Here is a 21,472-nt window from a genome sequence, read left to right as displayed (position 1 = left end):
TGCTGCTCCGTCGGCTCCTCGTTCACACCTGCTGTCAAACATCTGCTCCGCTCCAGTCAGCTGATCCCAGCTCTGCAGCGTCTCCTTCATCAGGCTGCAGCCACATTAAGACGGCCGCTTCTGTAAATTCAGCTTTTCTCCTGTTTCACTCCGTCCAGAGCAAAGCCGAGCTGTTTCCCTGCAGAGCGAGTGAATGTCAAAGCAGCAGAGTTTCAGCATGTGAACATAAGCTGCCCACATCTTAACAGAGGAGGAGGAATCTGTTACTTCAGGAAAAGTAGTAATACCACATGGCCCATTTTACAATATTACTGGTTCATGAGTTCATCACTTCCTTTGCTGCTGATAACTCACCATGACTGAACTCACTGATTTAGAGTTTGGATCAATAATCTGAATTCTGCAGGTGAACTGTTAGTGTTCATGAGCTCGATGACAACAGAGACAGAAGAACATCTAAATGAGAAGGACTGAAGTGTGTGTGTGTGTGTGTGTGTGTGTGTGTGTGTGTGTGCATTGACCCACTTGTTGCAGGCTGCTGACACACACAGTTATCTTTAGTCGTCCAGCAGGGAGGCTGAGGATGATGGCAGCTGCTCTGATTAGGGACGGTTGCCTAACAACAGTTTGGACTGTTTACAGCGTGTTTCAGTGGACGTGGACAGACTCCTGCTGACCACAGGGAGGCTTGAGTCAACGTCTGTCACGCTGTGGATGACAGGAATAGCTTCATCTTGTACAGCAGTCTTGTCTTCGTGGTCTTTCCGTTGGAGACACTGAGCTTCAGGGACCAAATGGACGTCCGACACACGTCACCTGCGATCAGGGACCGGATCCCCTACAGCGGACCGCATCGAGGTGTGTTCAGGTGCTCGTACAGACAAAAATTCCCAAATGTCCCCAAACAGGAAAAAGAAAAATGTCTGTCCTGATGTTTAACTTTCCAGCAGTGAACACATTAAAACATGAACACATCATCACCTTTGAAGTGAATGCAGCAGCTACAGAACAACAGAATGACTCGTGTTTGTGTCCCGTGATGAAGGTCAGTCCTGTCTTCTCTCTCTTCTAGCTCTGTTTTTGGTCTCCTCCAGCTCTGTGGAAATATCTGCTCTTTAGCTGCTAAATGCTTCATGATGTTCCTTCACTCAAGCATCATTACAACAGATGAAGTGAATGTTGGAGACCATCAGGGCGCCTCCATCTGAAAGCTTCAACTGTGGAACAAACTCCTCCATGTTGCTCAAACACCAAATTTCCAAGAAAAACTCACAACCACATGATGGACACATGACCAGTGTCCTCAACAGCAGCTTCAACCCTGAATCTACACCTGAACCTGAACCTGAACCTGGACCTGGACCTGAACCTGGACCTAAAACCAAGTCTGAACCCTCAAACAGCCCTTTGAGGATGGACGAAATGTCCCAGCTTTCAAGGTCTGACACTCAAATTGATCCCCACAAAAATAGAAGCAAACACACACACACACACACACACACACACACACACACACACACACACACACCTCGACTTAACCCTCTGGGAGACAGAGTTGGGGGAGGGATTATGCAGCATTTTTCACTTTCTCTACTGTGACTCTGAGTATTTATAACACACACACACACGCGTGCGCGCACACACTCACACACACACCCCCTGTCAGGCTTTATCTCGTCTGTCTCCGCCCCTCTAACTCATGACTGAGCAAATTACATCAGGAATGGGCATCTGCTGTGTGTGTGTGTGTGTGTGTGTGTGTGTGTGTGTGTGAGCGTGTGTGTGTGCGTGTGTGTGTGTTGATTCCAGCTGATATTTCCATGGATTAAATGTATTGTTGCTGTTGGTTTGGTGGAAAATATTCAGAGCTGCCACGAGGCTGATGGGAAAGATTTCTGAGGCGGGTCGAGACACGTGTGTGTGTGTGTGTGTGTGTGTGTGTGTGTGTGTGTGTGTGTGTGTGAATGCATAATTTATGTGTGAAGATAAAACCCAGACATTACTTTGATTACTGATGAATTGTTTAGTAAAACGTCCGACACGTCGTCACACTTCTTGTTTTTTCTGACCAACAGATATTCAGTTTATGATGATATAAAACAGAGAAAAGCAGTAAATCCAGAAGGCGTTCATAATTTTTAACTAAATTAATTACTCATTTAACGACGGTCATAATTGCTGATTTGCTTTTTGTTGATCGCCTCACTGGTTAATTGACGACCCTGCTCAGAATCAGAGCTTGAGATAACGTTCAGTGTCGGCTGTGAAGCTTCACCTGCTGTGAGCTGTAATATCATCTCATCTCAGAAAAATGCTAACGAGACGAGGGACACCACAGAAACACAAAGAGGGACTCAGGTTACTTGAAGACGGCTGATTTATCAAACTCAGAGTGCTGAAGCTCCAGATTCACCTCAGATTAACGAGCGAGGGGCTTATCTCCCATCTTTACATCAGAATCGGCTTCCACGTACAAGGAATTTACCTTGGTATTTTGGTGTTTAACGGTCACAATAAACATAGAGAGAGAAAAGAAAAACCAGTGCTGCAAAGTCAAGAATCATAAATATAAAATAGATGTTTGCAGTAAAACACATGTAGAATATTTCTGATTTAAAAGGTGAAAGAGCTGCAGAGTGTTTGAGGAGGAAAACACTGAAAAACATGAGCGCGTCCTTTAATATCCTGAGAGAAAAGGAGGGTGAAAGAAGCTGTGTCATGCTGGGCCAGCACCACACACACACACACACACACACACACACACACACACACACTCTGCAGAGATCAATATGCTGTGACGGAGCCAAACGGTTGTGAGTCAGCACTGACTCCTCAGCATCTTTCTCTCTTTTTAAGTGTTATTGGTCCGGTTATGTTTTAAAACAGAAAACATAAAAAACTTTGTTAGAAGACATTTTTGGTTTAATTACACTTTTACAAAATAGTAATATTTATATCAACGTCATCACCTGGTGAGGACGCTGACTCTTTACCTGGGGCCTGTTAGCTTTAGCTTCAGTCTGTTAGCATGACATCGTCGTCGAGTGAGACCCTTTTACACGAGAGTTTTAGCTTCAGCGTTAGCGAACACCAGCTAGCCAAAATCTGCTAGTGACAGTCGACATTTCAGACGTGAAAATTAACAGAAGCTGTCGAGGAGCGTGAAGCAGCTTATTCTAACTTCTGTCTGACATCAAGGTCCAATAAAAACCAAACAATGAAGAGCTGATGACAGACCAGCAGACTGATCGTCTGAACCCTCTTAAAAAGTGTCTCTGCTTGATCTCGTTCATTGTTTTGGGCTCCACGTATTGATCCTGAACGCTGGCAGACGGCAGGACGAAGGGCACTGAACACATCACGTTACGCTCACGTCTATCTGCGTTATTGATCGAGGTCAGCGCAGAATAAAAGCTTCATTTCCAAACTTTTAGAAGAACAGAGAGGATGCTGGGTAAACAGTGGGCCTCCTGTGGCTGCAGGCTCTGTTTATGGACTGGTGGGAGTCTGTTTGTTCACTGTGATGTGGCTCATTGAGGTCTACGTCCACACAAAGGCCTCTCTGTTCGACCTGCTGTGTGTGTGTGTTGGCAGGTTTGTTGGACTTGTGAGGACTCGTGACAGGGACGAGCTTTATGAGGACACTTTGGAGGCCTTCGTACCGCCTGCTGGACTGCCGGTTCAGATTAGAGTTAAACTGGGTCTGGGCTAAAGTTCGCCCGAGGGTTAAAGTTCGGTTTCACAGGCGATAGACGATGAGCAGTGCAGTGCATGCTGGGATAGATCCAGATTCAACGGCCTGAACAGGAGAAAGTGAGGAAAAGTAACTAAGTACATTTACTCAAGTAAACTTCAGTTTCATTTTTAGGTACTTGTACTTTGAGTGTTTACATTTTATGCTACTTATACTTTTACTTCATATGTCAGAGGAACACTTTGTACTTTTTACTGCAGTAAATGTATTTAATGCCTTTAGTTACTTTGCAGAATCACATTAATAATACTAAATACAATCAACCCATAAAATGTGAGAGAATATTATAGATTACTGTAAGATAACGGTGATCAGTTGAAATCAGCCCAACTTTGAATTTAAATTACTCTGTAATGAGCAATTCTGGATGAGTACTTTTACCTTTGGTACTTGAAGTACATTTTCATGCTAGTACTTTGTACTTTTATCATTTTTAATGCAGGACTTTTACTTGTAACTGAGTATTTGTACAGGTAAAACATCAGTGACAGTCAGTACTTCTTCCACCTCTGCTTCCAGGTCACCTTCTGTTCTACTCACTTTGAGTATTTGCAGTATTTTTTCTTTCATCAGAGTTTGGTAAAAGTAAAAACATAAAATTGAAGTTTTTTTTCCTTTTCATTTCATATTATCATCATCAGAGTGAGACTCTGACCTGTTTGACAGCCTTAGTCTGTGAATCTGGTCGCCACCTGCTGGTCATCAGCTGTCACTGTCTCAGATTTTTACCTGAGTCATTTCACCACCCCCAACCCCCACTGAAAGGTCAAAGGTCACTGGGATGACAGAGGGATGATGTGATCAGGCATGTCTGTGATCATCATGGTGGGAATTGGCCCAGACTGACAGTTTTCATTGGATTAGTCTTTTCAGAGGAACAGAGGTCTTTTTTCTTTGTGTGGTTCTGCTTCGGTGTCCTGGTTCAGTTTTCAACATGTGAATGACTGAAAGTCCCTGAAAGCTTTTTGGACTTGATGCTTTCGAGTTATTTTAGAAGAAACAGGAGACTCTGCAGCTGATGTTTGCTGCTCTGTGGGAACTGTGGAGTCACTCTGCTGTGATTCTTCTCAGACCTTCAGCTTCATTTTCACAGGAAGACGTGATCCATGAGCCGAGCTCCCTCCAGGTCCGGGGACAGGACTCTGGTCCCTGCCTGGTCCAGCAGAGTGGACAGGACGGCCTGGGTCAGGTCAGCCCGGTTCAGATCGGAGCACAGAGACGCCACGCTGGTCCAGATGTCCACGGAAGAGCCGCTGTCCTCCAGGATCACCTCCTCCAACGCTCCTGAGACGACACACAGCGAGGTCAGAGGTCACGTCAGGTCAGGTGATGTGTCAGTTGATTCAGGATCCAGATTTCATGCCCTGTGCTGATCTTCATCACTACACTTTCATTCTAACAACACTCGCGGCCCTGTTTTCCTGAACCTGAAAGTTCTCAGTACAAACACACGACGGAACACCTGAAATGTGGCGCCTCACCCCAAAGTCAAGGTGTTTACCTCGACTGACGAAGCTGTCCAGGAGCTGCAGAGCTAGCTCCTGCTGCTGAGGGTCCGCCAGCAGAGTGGAACAGGCCACGCCCACTGACAAGATGGCCGCCTGGCACCGCTGAGGCTCCGTCAACAGCTGGAGGAGGGAGAGGCTGGGCGAGCGACATAGAACCCACATACAGTCCTCTGAGAGAGAAAGAGAGAGAGAGAGAGAGAGAGAGACTCATACACTGATTATCGTGTGAGTTTTGAAACACACACACACACACACACACACACACACACACACACACCAGCTGTGAGGTCCCTGCAGCGGTTCAGGAACTCGGCGGCGCTGTGGATCAGGCCTCTCCTGCACATGCTCAGTGCGGTCTTCCTGTGCAGCCCGCAGGCCTCGTGGGCGACGGTGGTCAATGCCAGACACGTGTCGGCCACGCCGGGGTTCTTCTGAGCATGCTCAGTCAGGGCGTCGCCCAGATCCTCAGAGAAGGTGAGTCTGGAGGGAGGATGAAGACTGTAGAGACCTGAAGAGCAGTAGCGGACATACGAACAGTTCAGATTCTGTGTCGTGTTCACCTGTTGTGGGCGACAGCGTGGGCGGCGAGCTGTGTGGCGGCGAGCTGCGTGGCGCCGTGCTGCAGGACACAGCGGACGGCCTCCAGGGAGAGAGCGGCCGACAGCCGTTCGTCGGCCGAGACGGTTGTGAGCAGGGCCTGGAAGAAGAGCAGGAGAGGGGGGACGGAGCCCGGGGGCCCCTTCACACCTGAAAGAGACAGGTGTACAGGTACAAATTTGTACTTCAGTGCAGTACTCGCATGAATGTGCAGCTGTCGTCTGTGTGTGTTTCCCACCTTTAAACATCTCCATGGTGTCGAGGCTCCTCAGGACTCCTCGAGGAGATCTGGCAGCGAGGAGAGCAGCTTCCTCATACTGAGCTGAATCAAAGAGCTCCATAAACCTGACAGGAAGGAGGACAGACACAGACAAGGTCCAGAGAGAGTCTTCAGAGCTCAGATAAACTGATCAGACCTGAACGCAGCACCTGTCCAGGTAATCTGTCAGGAGTCTGGACTCGTCGACGCCGGTCGGCTCTTCGTCCTCAAACAGCTCAGCGTCGATGCTGCGGGTGTCTTCATCCGACACTGCAGGACAAACAGCAGGAGGCTGGAGTTAAAGCACTGTGAGGCCTTCACTGACCTCCTGTGTTTACGTTGTCCTGAACACATCACCAAGTATCGAGGCAGGTTTGATCCGCTTCATCAGCGCTGCAGTAATAAATATGGTGGAATGTGTTTCCTCTGAGTGAGATGAGATCCTCTGCACAGACATGACACCATCACAGGACACTTCAGCTCTCAGTGTCTCAGTCTCACCGTTTGGCTGTCTGACGTTCTCCAGGGTGGAACCCAGGAGTTCCTCCAGAGGAACCTGCTGCTTCTCGGCCTCCCAGCCGGACAGACGGCCGGACACGAACCTCAGACGCTCGTATCTGCAGACAGACGGACGAGCAAACAGCAGCAGACACAGAGAGAAGAACACGTTTACATTCTCCTTTGATGTCTTTGAGCCAAATGTCGAGTTACAACCCCTGAAACATTTTTATCTTAAGAATTGAAACACATTCAATTTATAAGAGGATTTCAACAGAACTGGCACCAAAGCTGGACAAACTGGGCAAACTGGGGCCCTTTTTTGAAGAAACAGATTCAAATCTAGTGATTAGCTGTATATTAAATTAAATTTGACTGGATGCTACCTTCCTACTTTATTTCCATCCAGGTTTTTCTGGCCTGTATTTTCACATATTTTTCTGAAAAACTGTTTCAGTGGTTCTGCTCTTACAGGACTTTCAGTCGGTCGTTCTCGACGCTCAGCTGGTCTCTGCGGTGCTCGGTGGCCTGCAGCTTGGCGTCCAGCTCGTCTTTGACCTCCAGAGAGACGCTGTGACTCTTCCTGTCCAGCAGAGCAGCTCTCTGGGCTTCGAGATGCTTCAGATGTCGGTCCAGAGCCTCTGGATCCTCTGAGTCAGCCACCGACAAACCTGGGAGACGAGACGTGGATGAGGTGATACAGAGTGAACCGTGGATATGAGACAATTAGCCCCTCAGTACTAACACACAGAAAGACCCCACCTCTCCTTCATGTCAAATTATCAGACCAAGATTCACTCCAGTGAACGATGCTGACACAGCGGAATAAAAAGTGAACAGTATGTAGAATTTGGGAGGCTCTGAATGACATTTTCCGTGTTGGTGGTCGAGTGTTAGATGATGTCTGTTTCTGCTGACACTGCATAGACGCTGGAGTCGGTATTAAACGACTCTGCTTCCGTTCAGATAAACAGTTACATGAATTGTCTTGTTTTTGTAGAGAAAGCTGGTGAATGTTTCCACATCCAACACTTAATACAGTTTATTCACGGGGCCGAAGTATCAGCATCAGTGGTACCAGGTATCCATGTGCTCTGCCCTCTGGATGATTTCTGCCGCCTGATCTCCTCCTGAACTTCTGCTGTGTCCCTCTGAAGGACAAAGATTCTGGAAAGAGACGAAGACGAAAAGCCGGTCAAGTCTTTTTCCACATGAAACATGTATTTAAACCTTCAGAAAATATGTTTTCAGGAAAATGTCAGCAAAATGTCCTCACTGTCCTCACAAAGATATCACAATAGCACACAGACACTCACACACGTAACACACACCTCTCCCTCAGCTGGGCGGCTCGTCTCTGGCAGGTAATCAGGGATTTGGGGTGTGACGTGGAGGCTGCCACAGCTCGCTGAGCTGTCCTGGCCTCATCCTCCCTCCTCTGCAGCGTCCTGATGACATCATCATAGCCCGACTTTATGGTCAGCAGAAGTCTCCTGTAGGTTGTCGCTCGTGCAATCACCTGTGACAAACCAGATGAGGGGGATGTCCGTGAAAATTCAGTCATCCGGGTCATGATTAGAGTCAGAGGGGTTGGAGTCACCTGAGGACAGGTGTGAATGCTTCTCAGATCTGGATTGAGGGGCAGCATTGTAGACCTCCTCAACAGAGGGAGAGAGTTTTTTTTTATTTTTACATGAATATCCTCCTTCACGCCTCTTTGAAACCATCTGTCCTCTCTGTGCAAAATACACCTGTCATTGTCCTCCAATGAGTGTCCCTTATCTTTCAGGTGGAGGTGAACTGCAAGGCATAAAGCATTGGTCTGTGTCATCACGTCATGTCTGATCTTCACAGTGGACACAGAGGTAATTAAACACAGATGATGTTTGTAACAGTGAGGCACTGCTGGGACTCGAACCCAGGATCTCCTGTTTACTAGACAGGCGCTTTGACCAGCTAAGCCACAGCGCCTCTGCTGCCTGTGGCCAAAGCGTTTGTTAGGTGAGGATGAAAGTAAGACTTCCTGATGAACAGTCTCTGCAGCTGTAGCTGAGTCGAAATAACAGTAAGAAGCGTAAGAGGTCTTACAGACAGAAATAACTTCAAGTAAGGTTTTATGTCAGTGTGGATTTTTGTCTTTGATTTGTAAAAAACAAAACAGGATTTGTAGTTTTAGTTAAATCCAATGATCCATGATGTTCAGGTTAAATTTAAAGAAAACAGTTTTAACTAAAAATCTGGGTGGAGGAAATCATCCCATAAACAACAACATGGCTTCAGTTGAATGTGAGGCACTGATGATGACAGATGAAGTAAATTATTCATTAATGAGGCACTGCTGGGATTTGAACCCAGGATCTCCTGTTTACTAGACAGGCGCTTTAACCAACTAAGCCACAGCGCCTCAGTGAGCTCACTGTGCTCTAATATCAAAGATCCAGTCATATCAAAGATATTTCTGAAAAACATTTCCCTTCTCAGCTAACAGGCTGCTTTAGCTCTGACTGACTGGTCCCAGGTGTTTAACTCCTGTGGGGTCATTGAAACCACTTGGATTGTTAGTGCTTTTGGATGTTGTAATGATGTTTGTTGGAGTTGTTAGAGTCACCTGGGGCCAAGTGTGAATTGGAGTACGGGGCTAAAACAGTGACTTTAAATTTTGGCATCAGAAATAAAATTTGCAATTGAAAAAGGAAACTTCATCATTGACAAACATATTAGAAAAAGTTGTACTGGCAATGAAACAGTTTGCGTAGAAATGAAAACTAATTTAATTTACTGCGTCCCCATTGGTCAGCCACTTTTAGAGCGACAGGAAGTGGTGCAACTCGATTTATCTTCCCCCCTGCTGAGATCAAATACCAGAGACTAAGATATTCGGCTGTCGCAGTTGTGGATAAATTAGTATTTTGTCACAAACAATGTAATGCAATATGTAATAATATTATTATTCGTACTAGCAGCAGGACAAGCATTAGCTCTGTAGCTGCAGTAGTCTTAACAGTGATGGGAGTTAAAAAAAATAAATAGTTTGTTTTTCGGAGAAGGTGTCTACGTGTGTCCTGGCTCTGTCCGACACATAACCCCGTGTAAAACAGGTTATTTTCACACTTTGTTCTTTATAACTGAACAGACGAGATACGATAAAACGGTAAACAAAAAAACAAAAAAAAAAATTAAAAAAAAATACAGTGCTCCTTGATTCTTTAAAAACTTTGGACACAGCCAGGCTAACTGTTTCCCTTCGTTTCAAGTCTTTATGCTAAGCTAACCTAACTGGCTGTTGGCGCTAGCTTCATATTTACCGACCATCTTTCATATAACTTTAAAACAAACATATTAACGACGTTTCCCCAGATGTTGATCTGTTCCTTAGATAGAAAGCTACCCTTTAAATCGCCAACTTTATTTTTAAGACCCTGGCAAATGGTTTGTAACAATAAATGACAGTAAATACCTGACTGAACGCAGAGCGGTATACACTATACCGGAGCGGGTCCGGCCCTTCCTCCGGACACTGCAGGTACTGCTTCTCATGACCAATAAACTCATACAGAGACTGGAAAAACCTCTCATCGCTCTCACATATCAAAATATCGGGTGTTGAATGTCTGTCTTCTTTTCCTGAGGATGAACTGTTTGAGTTCGGTGGCTCACACATTGTTGTTTCCACTAACTTTCCCTCTCCCCAGTGAAGCCTCTGGTTTGACCCTCAACCAGGAGAACATGAAAACTCCCGTTACTATGGTTACTCTGAAAGCGTACCTGGGATTTAAGGTTTTCAAAAGTTTGGTGTCTCCTTTAAACATACTAAATTATGTGTCGTAACATAATTTTTAGACTAACATTAATAGCGATACAGTTGACAAAAAGACGCTAAACGAACCCAAAATCGAATGATTGTTCATATTTTCGATCAGGCACAATAACCGTTACCTACTCCGTGCAAATGCGAGCAGAAAACCCCGTCGCTCGCTCCGAAAGCCCTCTTCTCATGATCCGCCATTAGGAGTGAACCTGTGGTAAGATCGTGCTCTGTGTTTTATGAAGTTATTGTCGAAAATACCGATATTTAAGAGAATGTTTCACCACAAACAACAAGGTTAAAGTCTTATGTGTATTCCCGTGTAGGTGGGTTGAACGCCAGGATGCAGATTTTCGTCAAGACCCTCACGGGGAAGACTATAACCCTCGAGGTGGGTGAGCCGGACTGTGATGGAGGGATGCGGCGTTCAGTGACCGAATTTACTTCACTTCACTACTTAACAAATTAGGATGAAAATGTCACATTTAATCCCATTAGTAGTCATCTTTCAACTTCTGTGGTGCTAGTATATGTTTGAACTCAGCCAAAGTGGGTGTCATGCACTGGTACGTTTATAGCTAAGCTAACTGTTAGCTGTTAGCAGTTATCCAAGCAGTTAAACACGTGTTGCAGACATCAGCCGATTTAACGGGACTGTGTTATCTTCACGAAGTTTCCAACAACGCCTCTTACCAAGTTATAATCACATATTAATGTTACGGATACGTTTTGAGAGTTTGCACCCAACATGTGACGGTAGCTTTGACCGGAAGAGCGTGTCCTGGCTGATCTGACTTCTGGTTGCTTTTTCCAGGTTGAGCCTTCAGACACCATCGAAAATGTCAAGGCTAAGATCCAGGACAAAGAGGGTGAGTTACAGAGGGGCTTGATTTGTTTATGTGCTGCTTTGGTGGCAGATTGAGACAGGATGAGATGAGGAATCGGTGAATTACTCAGCAAACCTTCTTTCTGAAGCACAGATATCAGAGTAATGTAGCTTCTCAAATGAGGGAATAATGTGTTTTTATGTCTTTGTAAACTTAGTATTTTTGTATTAGTATTTTGGGCTAATCAGACATGAAGGCGTCCCATTGAGCTGTGGGGAATGAAAACAGTCTTCACTACTTCATTTTTTTTTTTTGGACAAAACTATTGAGTAATATTCAAAAGAGCAGCTTCCTGTCAGTTAATGGCTCACCTGTAATGTTTTTAATGCACAGCTTGATAATTGATGGTCTTTGTAAAATAACAATCAGTGTAGTGATTATCAGTTGAAGTGTTTTCTCATGTGGAGACTAACATCTGGTTTCCTTCAGTTTTTCTGAGTAACATTAAAGTTTTACATGTTTTTCTTGATGGCACCACGTTCTCTTCATCACGTTCAATCTTCACTGAAGCTTTGAGTTTATATTGAGCTCATTCTGCTGCGACGTCTAAAATACATGTATTCAGATTCAGTCTATGTTTGACATCTCTGAAAAGTTCGAGCTGCACTAAAATTTAAGACCTTTCTGGGTTTGAACACAGTTTGGCTGCTCGGTTGGTTTGAAACAGCTTTAATGAACTGGTAATGGTTAAATTCAAGTGTTAAAGTAATGGCATCTGAGGGGAAAAGAGATTAAATGTAACAAAGGACACTGTCGGCACCTTTAACAATAAACCAGCAGGATGTCCAGAAATGTTTAATTCGCTGAATTTAGAGGTGATGTTTGATGGGTTATAATTCCTGAAACGGTTCATATTTCAGAGGTAATTGTTCAACTTAAAGTCTTAAAAAGAATCAAGCAAACTGGAAACCAGTGAAGTTGTCAGTGACGCGTCTGGCAAATATTTAGAGTTTCATAACTGGATTTTTTTATTGCTTGGACAGCAGCTTTCTTTCTACTCAGACATTAACACTGAAACAAGCAGATCTGCCCTGAGCTCATTTTTCTGAAGCTGCTGTAGGTTTAAGGTTTAAATGAATAAAACGCAGCTGTTGAATGATGATGATGATGTGTTTGACCTGGTCGGTCCAGCGTTGGTGTTGATGTGCTGGTCTCTCGTCTGCAGGTATCCCTCCTGATCAGCAGAGGTTGATCTTCGCTGGAAAGCAGCTGGAGGATGGACGCACACTGTCCGACTACAACATCCAGAAGGTGAGCCGAGAGCAGGAAACTGCAAACCAACGGACTATGAATGTCGTGCTCGTGTTCAGAAGCTGCTTCTGTCCAGTCTGAATTTAACGATTAAACTCCAGCAGAGAGCAAGAATTCATTCTTGATCTCAGGGTGCGAAATGGAAGTTTTTTAGTTTAAAACCTTAAACATGAGCCAACATTATCACCAAAATGTACAGAAATAACTCACATTATGTCAAAACATCTTTGTGTTGGAGGTATTAGCATGCTAACTGCGCTAACAGTCCTGTCTTTGTCACTTCAAAGAGTTGAGTTTGTTTCAGAAGTCCTCAGCTTTAGTGCAACAAATGAAACAAAATGATCTCAAATGTAAAGACAAGAACTGTTTTTCCACCTGTTTTCCTTATTACACAGAAAAATATCATCTGTAAACCTTCTGAGTTGTTAACCAAACTAAGAGTTTTATCACCAAGTTAACTCGTCTTAAACATGTTTCATTCAAAGCCAACAAACAAAACTCACCAGAAACATCTTTGTTTGTCTCCACCGTTCAAACGATCATTTCATTCAGACGTGAAAATATTCTCTGCAGCCGAGTGTCGTCTGTGCTGAAACATGTTAACTTTGACCTCCTTCACGAGAGCTGGACTGTTTCTGCTCCTCCTCGTGGCCTCCTGTTAAATGTTGAGCTTCTCCTCCTCCTCAGGAGTCCACCCTGCACTTGGTGCTGAGGCTGCGTGGTGGTGCCAAGAAGAGGAAGAAGAAGTCTTACACCACCCCCAAGAAGAACAAGCACAAGAGGAAGAAGGTCAAGCTCGCTGTGCTCAAGTACTACAAGGTACGAACACCAGAGTCTTAAAGCGTGTTTAATGCTGTCCAGTATCAGCTGAACTTAGACGAGTTTTTAATCTGAACGAGCCGCATGTGGACGTTCAGACATGGTGTATCCTGTGTTTACCAATTAATAATTTCAGTCATAAATCCCAGAGGCAAAGTGTTCAGCTTTAATCCAAGAACTCTGAACTCCAGCTGGAAATGTTTTGTCTCCAGGTCGACGAGAACGGTAAAATCCACCGGCTGAGGCGCGAGTGCCCCGCAGACGAGTGCGGCGCCGGCGTCTTCATGGCGAGCCACTTCGACCGTCACTACTGCGGGAAGTGCTGCCTCACCTACTGCTTCAACAAGCCTGAGGACAAGTAGACAGGGACAGACTGAAGGGCGTCAATAAAGACTAATGTTTGCCACAGCTCAGAGACTCTGTGTTTGATCTGAAGGTGAATTCACTGACGGTCGGTCAGGATGGTTACAGAGCAGCTCAGTCGTACAGTTAAAACACTTTTCATCTGGTAATAAAGGTTTCCAGGAATTATTCTGTATCAAGATAGAACATGAGCAGCTGAACACTATATCCAAACAAGTATATTTGTGACTCTTGGTAATCAGGCAGATTTCTCACTTATATTGACTTTTTTTCATAGAAAAACAAAAAAGAAAAATTTGTAGTTGTAGCCCAAATTAAGTTACATTTACAGAAAACTTTAAGCTACACCCTTTGTCGGTGTGTGTTGCTGCCTGATGGTCCAGAGTTTAACTGGGCTGAAAAACAGTCACATCAGGGTTATTTTACAGCATCTGTGCTGATGGAGCGACTCCTGCACTTAAAATACATCTACTCAAGTAATTTTAGGTATTTTATCTGAGTATTTCTACTTTGTTATATCAAACTTTTTACTCATTACTTTAGCTACTAGAATCCAGATTCAGATTAATACAAAATCCAACCAATTTACTTAATTGAGAAAATTGAGACTTGTATCCATAAAGCTTTGATCAAAAACTACCCTACAGTATAAAGTTGGACCCAAATCCAAGTAGTTGTAATTTTAGAGTGATGTACACATTAATGCAGTCATTATGAACCAGTACACAGAGTACTTGTGGTACTTAAAATATATTTTGATGCCAATAATTTGACACTCAGAACATTAAGTGTAGTGTTTCTACACAGTGGTACAGTCTGAGTACTTCTCTAACTGCATATAAGATGTCATTTTCATTGATTGTCCACAGTTATTAGATTCAAAAGCAGATTGATCAATAATAAAAACTGCAGTCCGGGTTCCACATGTGGACCAGAACCAGAGGCCCCAGAAGTCTGAATGTTTAAAACACCAAAAACTGGTCTGCTCTCAGGCCGACAAACGTTTCACTTGACCGTCACTACATTTCCCATCATGCAGTGCGGTGACAGGCGCCACACTGACAAATCCGTGACTGCAGCTGAGACTGAAACCTTCATTCTTATGAAAGTTTATACTTTTCATTCTGACCTGTTGTCCGTTCAGAACATAGCTTTAGCATTAGCAAGCTAACAGCCGTGTTAACAGCTAACATTAGCGCGAAGTTAACGGTTAGCTTCTGTCAGTTGAACCTCCTCAGCCCTCGTTCCTGTCCATGTCCTGCTGTCTGACGTTAGACAGTACGGACCAGAACCAGGACCAGGACCAGGTCGCCTTTGAGCCGCTCTAAACACTGCAGCGTTAGTACTCTGTACTGTAAGTCAGTCCTGCTTCTGCACCTGGACAACCTGAATTCACCTGAGATAACAAACCTGTACGTTACCAATCCAGACCTGAAGCTCCTGATCTAAAGGACCAGGTCCCCGTGATGCGTCCAGCCGGTCTACAGAGCTCACCGACGTCCTGTCTGTGGACCAGCAGCAGAACAGGTGAGACAGCGGCTCATCCAGCTGCTGTCTGCCATCGAGTCAGTGAACTCAGCATCATGTTTAGCAAACTGGAAAGAGACAAACGTTAAAATCCACATTAATTCAGACCTGGACTGGAGCTGCTGTCCGGTCAGAATCCTGCCTGCAGAGTTAAGAGACAGGCATAAATTCATTTATTGTATCTCATAGTCTTGACAGAAGTAAAAATATTTGCCATAGTTTCTTTATTTTGACCCTATTTTTATCCATTGTTGCTCATTAGGTTTTCCGCTCTGTGGCAGAAATGAGCTTCCGTACATTAACCAAACAGACGACCGGGTGAAAGAAGACGAGCGGACGCTGTGACATTGTGTACTAAAATAAGGTTATTTACTTAAAAATCGTTACATTGGACAGACTGTATACAGAGTTTTCATTTCCTTGGTAAACTCATAAGGCACCGAACCAGATGCTGTACAAAACAACAACACCACCGAAAAAACAAAAAGACATTAAAGATTTACATATTAGAGATTATTCCTATACTGGGCTTTTCTTGCATATTTATTACAGAGGAAAACACTAAGTTACTGCTCTTAAATAGCTACTGTATGAACGGTTAGCTTAATCCTCTCTCTCTCTCTCTCTCACACACACACACACACACACACACACACACACACACACACACACACACACAATCTGAGCGAGCGTGCACACGGAGCCAACACGTGCACGTCGTCCTGCTGCTGAGGAGAGAAAACCAACACAAACATTTAAAGGAACAGTCCAACAGTTTCATTAAATCCTCTTTTTCATCCAGAGGTCCAGGGTGTGTTTAGCCTAGCTTAGCACAAAGACTGGAAGCAGGGGGAAACTGCTAGCATACACCTGCTGCTAATATCACAATGTCTCATTTTTACAGTTTCCAAACCTGTTTAATAAACCAGATTAAACTAATAAACCAAAGAAATCTGGAGATTAGGAGGTGGATTTTTTTTTTCTCTTTTGGTGGTGCTAAGAGTTTCCCCCTGCTGCCAGTCTGTGTGCTAAGCTAGGCTAACCACCTCTAGACAGGTTTCCCAAATAAAATTAAATATTTCTTGATTTTAATGCTGTAGAAAGAAAAAAAAATGACTCTTATATTGGAACAAATGAATCTCAGACAGCCAATCAGGATGCTCAGTTTAACGTTTACAAATGTTTCTCAGAGTCAGAAATAATCTGATTGGACGGGGGCAACCTCAATGGGAGGAGCTAAAGTTGATCTACGTACTGCTTTAGAGAAGCTGAGTGACAGACGTAACAAGAACAACCCTGACCAAGAGTTCAATCGTGATTAAAGAGCGGCGCCCCCTGGCTGGAGGGTTGGCACTCGGCTCCTTCGGCTCCACCCACTGAGGCCTGACTCATCCAATCAGATTTTTCAGCAGCTCCACTTCTTTGTGACTGATGTACGATCTGGTGAGACAGACAGACATGAACCAGGATGAGGACAGACAGACAGACAGGACGGGAGACGTCTCCGTTGTCTCCTGCGAACGTCTCTGAGGAGTCGGCTGGACGTCAACACCACTGCAGCATAGTGTTCTGGTCTTTTACATCTTCTTATGAGTAGGCACGGCATCTAATGATAACATTTATTTACACATTAAAATTCACATATTATAATAGTACCTTATTTTTATAATTAACTCTACTTTAGAGTGGAGATATATTTCAATATGGCAGGAGAGCTCAGTCCTGAAGAGAAATAACAACAAAAATTGGCATTTGTAGCGTTTTGAAACAGGCAGAAGTGGAGGAGGCGAGGCCGCTCCTCTCCTCCCGCCTCCACAGGAAGTCCTCGTCTACATTAGCGTCTCGTTTGGCTTTCACAGAAAGCGTCACACCGGGAGGAGGAGGAGGAGGAGGAGGAGGAAGGACTCCATGTTTGTTTCCAGGCTGCTCCTGGAGGAAGGAGGAGGAGGAGGCGCACAGTTCGGCCCTGGGGCGGGGTCCTTTTCTAATCTCCCAACTTCTCCTCCTCTTCCTCCTCCTGATGAAGAGTGATGAACCGAGCCTGGGGAATCCGCTCCGGTCCAGGTCAGGTCGAACGTGTTCTGGGTTTGGGTGAATCTGGCGGCGGTGGGACGAGGGGGAGGAGGACGAGGAGGAGGGCGGTCAGATCTTGATGTCCTGGGATTCCACCATCTTGGCGAGCGTCTTCTTCACTCTGAGGATGGTGAGGCGGGAGGCGGGGTTATGAGCCCAGCACTCTGACATCAGCTTCAGCATGGCCCGAAGGCACTGCGGGAGAGACACACACAGACACACACACACACACAGACACACACAGTTAGAAAAACAGGGGACAGGAAGTCGTCTGTGACCGACCACAGAAACCCTCTGTTCTGCTAAGATAAGATAAAGTTAAGATAATGCCTTATTGATCCCCACAGGAGGACACTGGGTTCCAGAGGAGTTGATCACGTCAGGGCTCACAGATGACAAACAGACAACAAACCAGGAAACCACACTGTCCTCCTTCAGCCATGCTAGCAGCTTAAATGCTAACATCAGTATGCTAACATGATTGTTATGACAGTGCTAACACGCTGATGCTAAGCAGTTTAACGTGTTCATCAATCTTAGTTAAGCATTGTAGCATGCTAACATGAGCTAATTAGCAGTAGGCACAGTCCAGCTGAGGCTGATGGGAATGTCGTCAGTTCTGCAGGTTTAGTCATAAAACAAAGTGTCAGACGCATTAAAATGTTGACCTGATGATGGCGCTAGAGGACAAGTCAGAGGATCATCAGCAGGATTCATCGTCTGGGATCAAGACTCTCTGAACCACATTTTGTGGCGAACCAGGTCCTTTTCACCAACTGTACTTTGTGTTTGGTGCTAATTAGCGAATATTAGCATGCTAACAAGCTGAACTGGTTGTAGCTAAAGATCAACATGTTAGCATTGTCACTTTGATCATGTTAGTATGAGGATGTTAGCCTTTAGCTAAAAGCACCGCTGTGCCTCAGAGCTGAGACTCAGCTCGAGTTTTGAGAAACATTTATTTTATTTACTTAATGTAAAAACTGACTTCTATTTTATTTTTGCTGTTATTTTTTTTTTTTTTTTAATTAATGCTGCTTTTTAATCTTTTTATTGTCATCATTGTTTTATGTTTTGTCTTTCAGTCTTAGTGTATTTATGTCCCTCTATGACTGTTTCTGTCTTATCTGCTCGTTAGTCTCCTGTGACGCTCTTTGAACTGCACAAACTGTTACTGTATGAAAGGAACTGGACACAGAAAGTTTGACTGATTGATTGTAGATGAGCTGAAACAGAAGGAATGTGTGGCTGACTTCAGATCAGGTCAGAGCAGAATGATGCAGCTCAGCTTTCTGTGGTCTCACCTCGTCACTGTTCCAGCGGTTGGACACTGTGGGCCGCAGACCTTTAACACAAACCACCTCCAGCATGTCCTCATAGGAGGGGTCAGAGGGCACCATCTCATAGTACGGCAGCTGGTAGTCCTCCACAATACCTGAGCAGAGAGACGGCGACAAAAAACAACGTTAACTCACCTGAAAAAACGTTTCCTCACTGGGCTGATCTCAACAAGTCAAAGGGAAAGTTTGGAAAGAATATCAGAGCATGTGATCAAAACCTGCTGATGGACGTTCTGTTGATCGACTAATCAGTTCAGAGCGAGTCATCGTAACGTTTCTGACTTCACACTCTGATACGAGCTCCAGGTAATCCTTCAATATGATTCTGGTAAAAATGTAAACAGACGTCTTTTTAGTATTCTCATTTACAGAATCTGACTGGTCTCATCAGACGGACTCGACCAGCTGAACTGACTGCAGTAACACTTTCCACCAGCAGGAGGCGCCACCAGTTCATCTCATTAAACTGGAGTTCTGCTGGTTTGATGAGACAGGAAACAGCTGACAGTTATTTAGAAATATTAAACCTTCTGAATATCACAGCCGAGTATTGAACCACAGAATATCTCTGCTGGCCAATCACGGCTGAGTATTCAAACCCCAAATAATCAGCTGACTGTAGTTTGGACTCATCATGCCTGATTCCTTCTGATCTTTGAAGAGTACTTTAAAAGATCACATTCACCTCCCACAATGCACTGGGAGTTATCAGGATCACATGACCTTGGCGACTCCTTCATCAGCAGCCATGTTTTAAACGTGTTCGTCTCCAAACTGGAACAACTTCGATTCACTTTCACAATCACTGATCGCTGTGGCTCTACACTCAAAGCCAACTCACACCAGTGTTTGTGTGTTCAAACCCTCAGCGGCCACTTTATTAGGGACACCTGTTCAGTCAATAAACTGTTCTGCCATCAATAAATATATATGACACCTGTAACGTTCAGGTCGTGTTGATGCTGTCACACAAGATGTGTGTGTGTGTGTGTGTGTGTGTGTGTGTGTGTGTGTGTGTGTGTGTGTGTGTGTGTACCTCCGGTCACACAGCGCCTGGCCATCTCCCAGATGACGAGGCCGTAGCTGTACATGTCGGCCATGATGTAAGCCTGGAAGTGGTTCTTGTTGAGGCTCTCGTCCAGGACCTCAGGGGCCATGTAGCGCCGCGTCCCCACCCGAGTGCTCAGAGGGATGTCCACCTCGTTAGTGTCGCTGCGGCAACAGAAATGACATTGATGTCCAATCAGTACCAAATATTATAACCAAAAATTAAACAACATTAAACTCCCAGATTTTTTTTTTTTTTTTTTTTTCCATTTTTGGGAGAAAACTGGATCGGAGACGCTGCTGCCTGACGTAACAAATAATACAGTGAGCCAATTTGAGGATGAAGAGTCAAACAGGCTTAAATGCAGGTGAGTCCCTGCCCTGTGCAGCAGCGTGACGCTGAAAATGTGCTGAAAAGCAGCGCACCTGTTGAACTTGACGGCGAGGCCGAGGTCGGCGATGCAGCAGGTGCCGTTCTTCTTGATCAGGATGTTCTTGCTCTTCAGGTCTCGGTGGGCGATGGCCGGTTTGCCCTGCGTGCCGTAGATCTCGGTGTGCAGGTGGCAGAGGCCGCAGGCGGCGGAGAACGCCAGGCGCAGCAGAGACTGCGTGTCCAGCGTGGTCAGCTTCAGGTAGTCGTACAGAGAGCCGTTCTCGTGGTAGTCGGTGATGAGGAAGAGCTGCGTGAAGGCGCCGGTGCCCTTGATGTCGGCGGCGATGAAGCCTGCAGGAGGAAGACGACGGACAGGTCAGATCGCAGCTCAAGACTGCAGCGTGTTCGCTCAGAGTTTATCCAGGTCACCCAGGACGTTACAGGAGACCAAACATGAGACTAAAGAGCAGAGTGAGAACGTTTCAGCTCCAGTTCAGCTGAACTTCACTCCTTCAGACGGTCTGTGCATCTACAGCACGAGAGGACGCAACAAGTCTGTTAAAGAGCAACACCGACGCACACACACACTCTGTGAGCGAATCAGTGTGTCTTCAGGACGTCTGTCTCTGTCTACCGCCGAGTCGGCGTGTCTCTTCAGTCTGACAGACGACAGGCGACGCTCAGTGTCGTTAGCTTCAATCACCAACCAAATGAAAAATCAATGGAGGTATTGATCGGCGCTGCAGTCCTGTGGTCTTCAGGCTCACAGGTCAGACTTTCATTGACTTTCTGCAGAACGCTGCTGTTTGCTGCTGCCTTTAAAGGAGAGGTTTCAAATCACTGGACTCGTAATAATCATTGGTCCTACTCAGCATAAAATTAAAGGATCACTCAATAATGTGCCCTCAGCGTCTCAGATGGAGGACAAGATGTCCCTCAGAGTTTATCTGAAGCTGATGTGAACTTTCAGAAGACTGAATGAGTCAAACTGAGCAGACATCCTCCAAATTTTTTCATGACAAATTCTCTCTTTTTGTCGTCTTATTTGGGCAAACGCGGCAACAAAAACAAAAAAGTCTTCATGTTTGGTCCTCTGGCTGACTTTCCTTTGATCTCCTCTCGAACTGCTCTTAAAGAACCTGTCGTATGAGGAACCGGTCGTACCGAGGATGTTCTCGTGTCTCATCAGGACGGTCTGGTAGATCTCCGTCTCTCTGAACCAGCTGGCCTCCTCTCGGGTGAAGAAGACTTTGACGGCCACCTTCTCGCCCCTCCAGCGGCCCAGCCACACCTCGCCGTACCGGCCTTTACCGATCTGACGCACCATCTGGATCTGCTTGGCGATGGTCCGCTGCACCTGAGCGGGCGAGA

The 21,472-nt window shown here is 45.2% G+C and overlaps 3 protein-coding genes and 2 non-coding genes across 7 annotated transcripts in view; 1 reads left to right on the top strand and 4 right to left on the bottom strand.

Moving 5' to 3' along the window:
* Positions 1-3,976: 3,976 nt before the first annotated feature.
* LOC143327968 (clathrin heavy chain linker domain-containing protein 1-like) lies at positions 3,977-10,292 on the bottom strand. Its single transcript, XM_076742697.1, has 11 exons — positions 10,074-10,292; positions 7,948-8,135; positions 7,695-7,783; positions 7,089-7,287; positions 6,620-6,735; positions 6,289-6,388; positions 6,098-6,204; positions 5,823-6,009; positions 5,540-5,742; positions 5,256-5,432; positions 3,977-5,038 (listed from the first exon to the last, which is right to left on the bottom strand). The coding sequence occupies exons 1-11, from the start codon at positions 10,275-10,277 to the stop codon at positions 4,842-4,844; spliced, it is 1,767 nt and encodes a 588-aa protein (XP_076598812.1). The 5' UTR covers positions 10,278-10,292; the 3' UTR covers positions 3,977-4,841.
* trnat-agu (transfer RNA threonine (anticodon AGU)) lies at positions 8,514-8,587 on the bottom strand. Its single transcript has one exon. It is a non-coding gene; the product is annotated as a tRNA-Thr (tRNA).
* trnat-agu (transfer RNA threonine (anticodon AGU)) lies at positions 8,947-9,020 on the bottom strand. The gene has a single exon. It is a non-coding gene; the product is annotated as a tRNA-Thr (tRNA).
* Positions 10,293-10,567: 275 nt separating the features above from the next.
* Positions 10,568-13,786, top strand: rps27a (ribosomal protein S27a). Its single transcript, XM_076742705.1, has 6 exons — positions 10,568-10,638; positions 10,748-10,812; positions 11,236-11,290; positions 12,474-12,559; positions 13,247-13,378; positions 13,591-13,786. The coding sequence occupies exons 2-6, from the start codon at positions 10,765-10,767 to the stop codon at positions 13,738-13,740; spliced, it is 471 nt and encodes a 156-aa protein (XP_076598820.1). The 5' UTR covers positions 10,568-10,638; positions 10,748-10,764; the 3' UTR covers positions 13,741-13,786.
* Positions 13,787-15,603: 1,817 nt separating this feature from the next.
* LOC143327969 (bone morphogenetic protein receptor type-1A-like) overlaps positions 15,604-21,472 on the bottom strand; it is a 43,663-nt gene continuing 37,794 nt past the window's right edge. For all 3 annotated transcript variants that reach the window (XM_076742700.1, XM_076742698.1, XM_076742701.1), the window contains 5 exons: positions 21,266-21,458; positions 20,155-20,452; positions 19,718-19,893; positions 18,646-18,776; positions 15,604-17,536 (listed from right to left, as the gene is read on the bottom strand). In XM_076742700.1, coding sequence (XP_076598815.1) covers positions 17,411-17,536; positions 18,646-18,776; positions 19,718-19,893; positions 20,155-20,452; positions 21,266-21,458 — 924 coding nt within the window. In that variant the 3' untranslated portion in view covers positions 15,604-17,410. The remainder of the gene's footprint in view (positions 17,537-18,645; positions 18,777-19,717; positions 19,894-20,154; positions 20,453-21,265; positions 21,459-21,472) is intronic.

Source organism: Chaetodon auriga, chromosome 11 (genome assembly GCF_051107435.1).
Source record: "Chaetodon auriga isolate fChaAug3 chromosome 11, fChaAug3.hap1, whole genome shotgun sequence".
NCBI lineage: Eukaryota > Metazoa > Chordata > Actinopteri > Chaetodontiformes > Chaetodontidae > Chaetodon > Chaetodon auriga.
Note: the sequence above shows the minus strand (reverse complement) of the source record. Positions and strands in the feature narration are given on the sequence as shown.

Bases quoted from the DNA above. Each gene is read 5' to 3' on its own strand.
- LOC143327968 (XM_076742697.1), bottom strand. From the start codon at position 10,277: ATGTGTGAGCCACCGAACTCAAACAGTTCATCCTCAGGAAAAGAAGAC. The intron at 7,784-7,947 runs GTGTGTGTTACG...GTCTCTTTCCAG, and splicing joins GCCGCCCAGCTGAGGGAGAG to AATCTTTGTCCTTCAGAGGG. The intron at 6,389-6,619 runs GTGAGACTGAGA...TTTGTCCTGCAG, and splicing joins GAACGTCAGACAGCCAAACG to TGTCGGATGAAGACACCCGC.
- rps27a (XM_076742705.1), top strand. From the start codon at position 10,765: ATGCAGATTTTCGTCAAGACCCTCACGGGGAAGACTATAACCCTCGAG. The intron at 11,291-12,473 runs GTGAGTTACAGA...TCTCGTCTGCAG, and splicing joins TAAGATCCAGGACAAAGAGG to GTATCCCTCCTGATCAGCAG. The intron at 13,379-13,590 runs GTACGAACACCA...TTTTGTCTCCAG, and splicing joins CTGTGCTCAAGTACTACAAG to GTCGACGAGAACGGTAAAAT.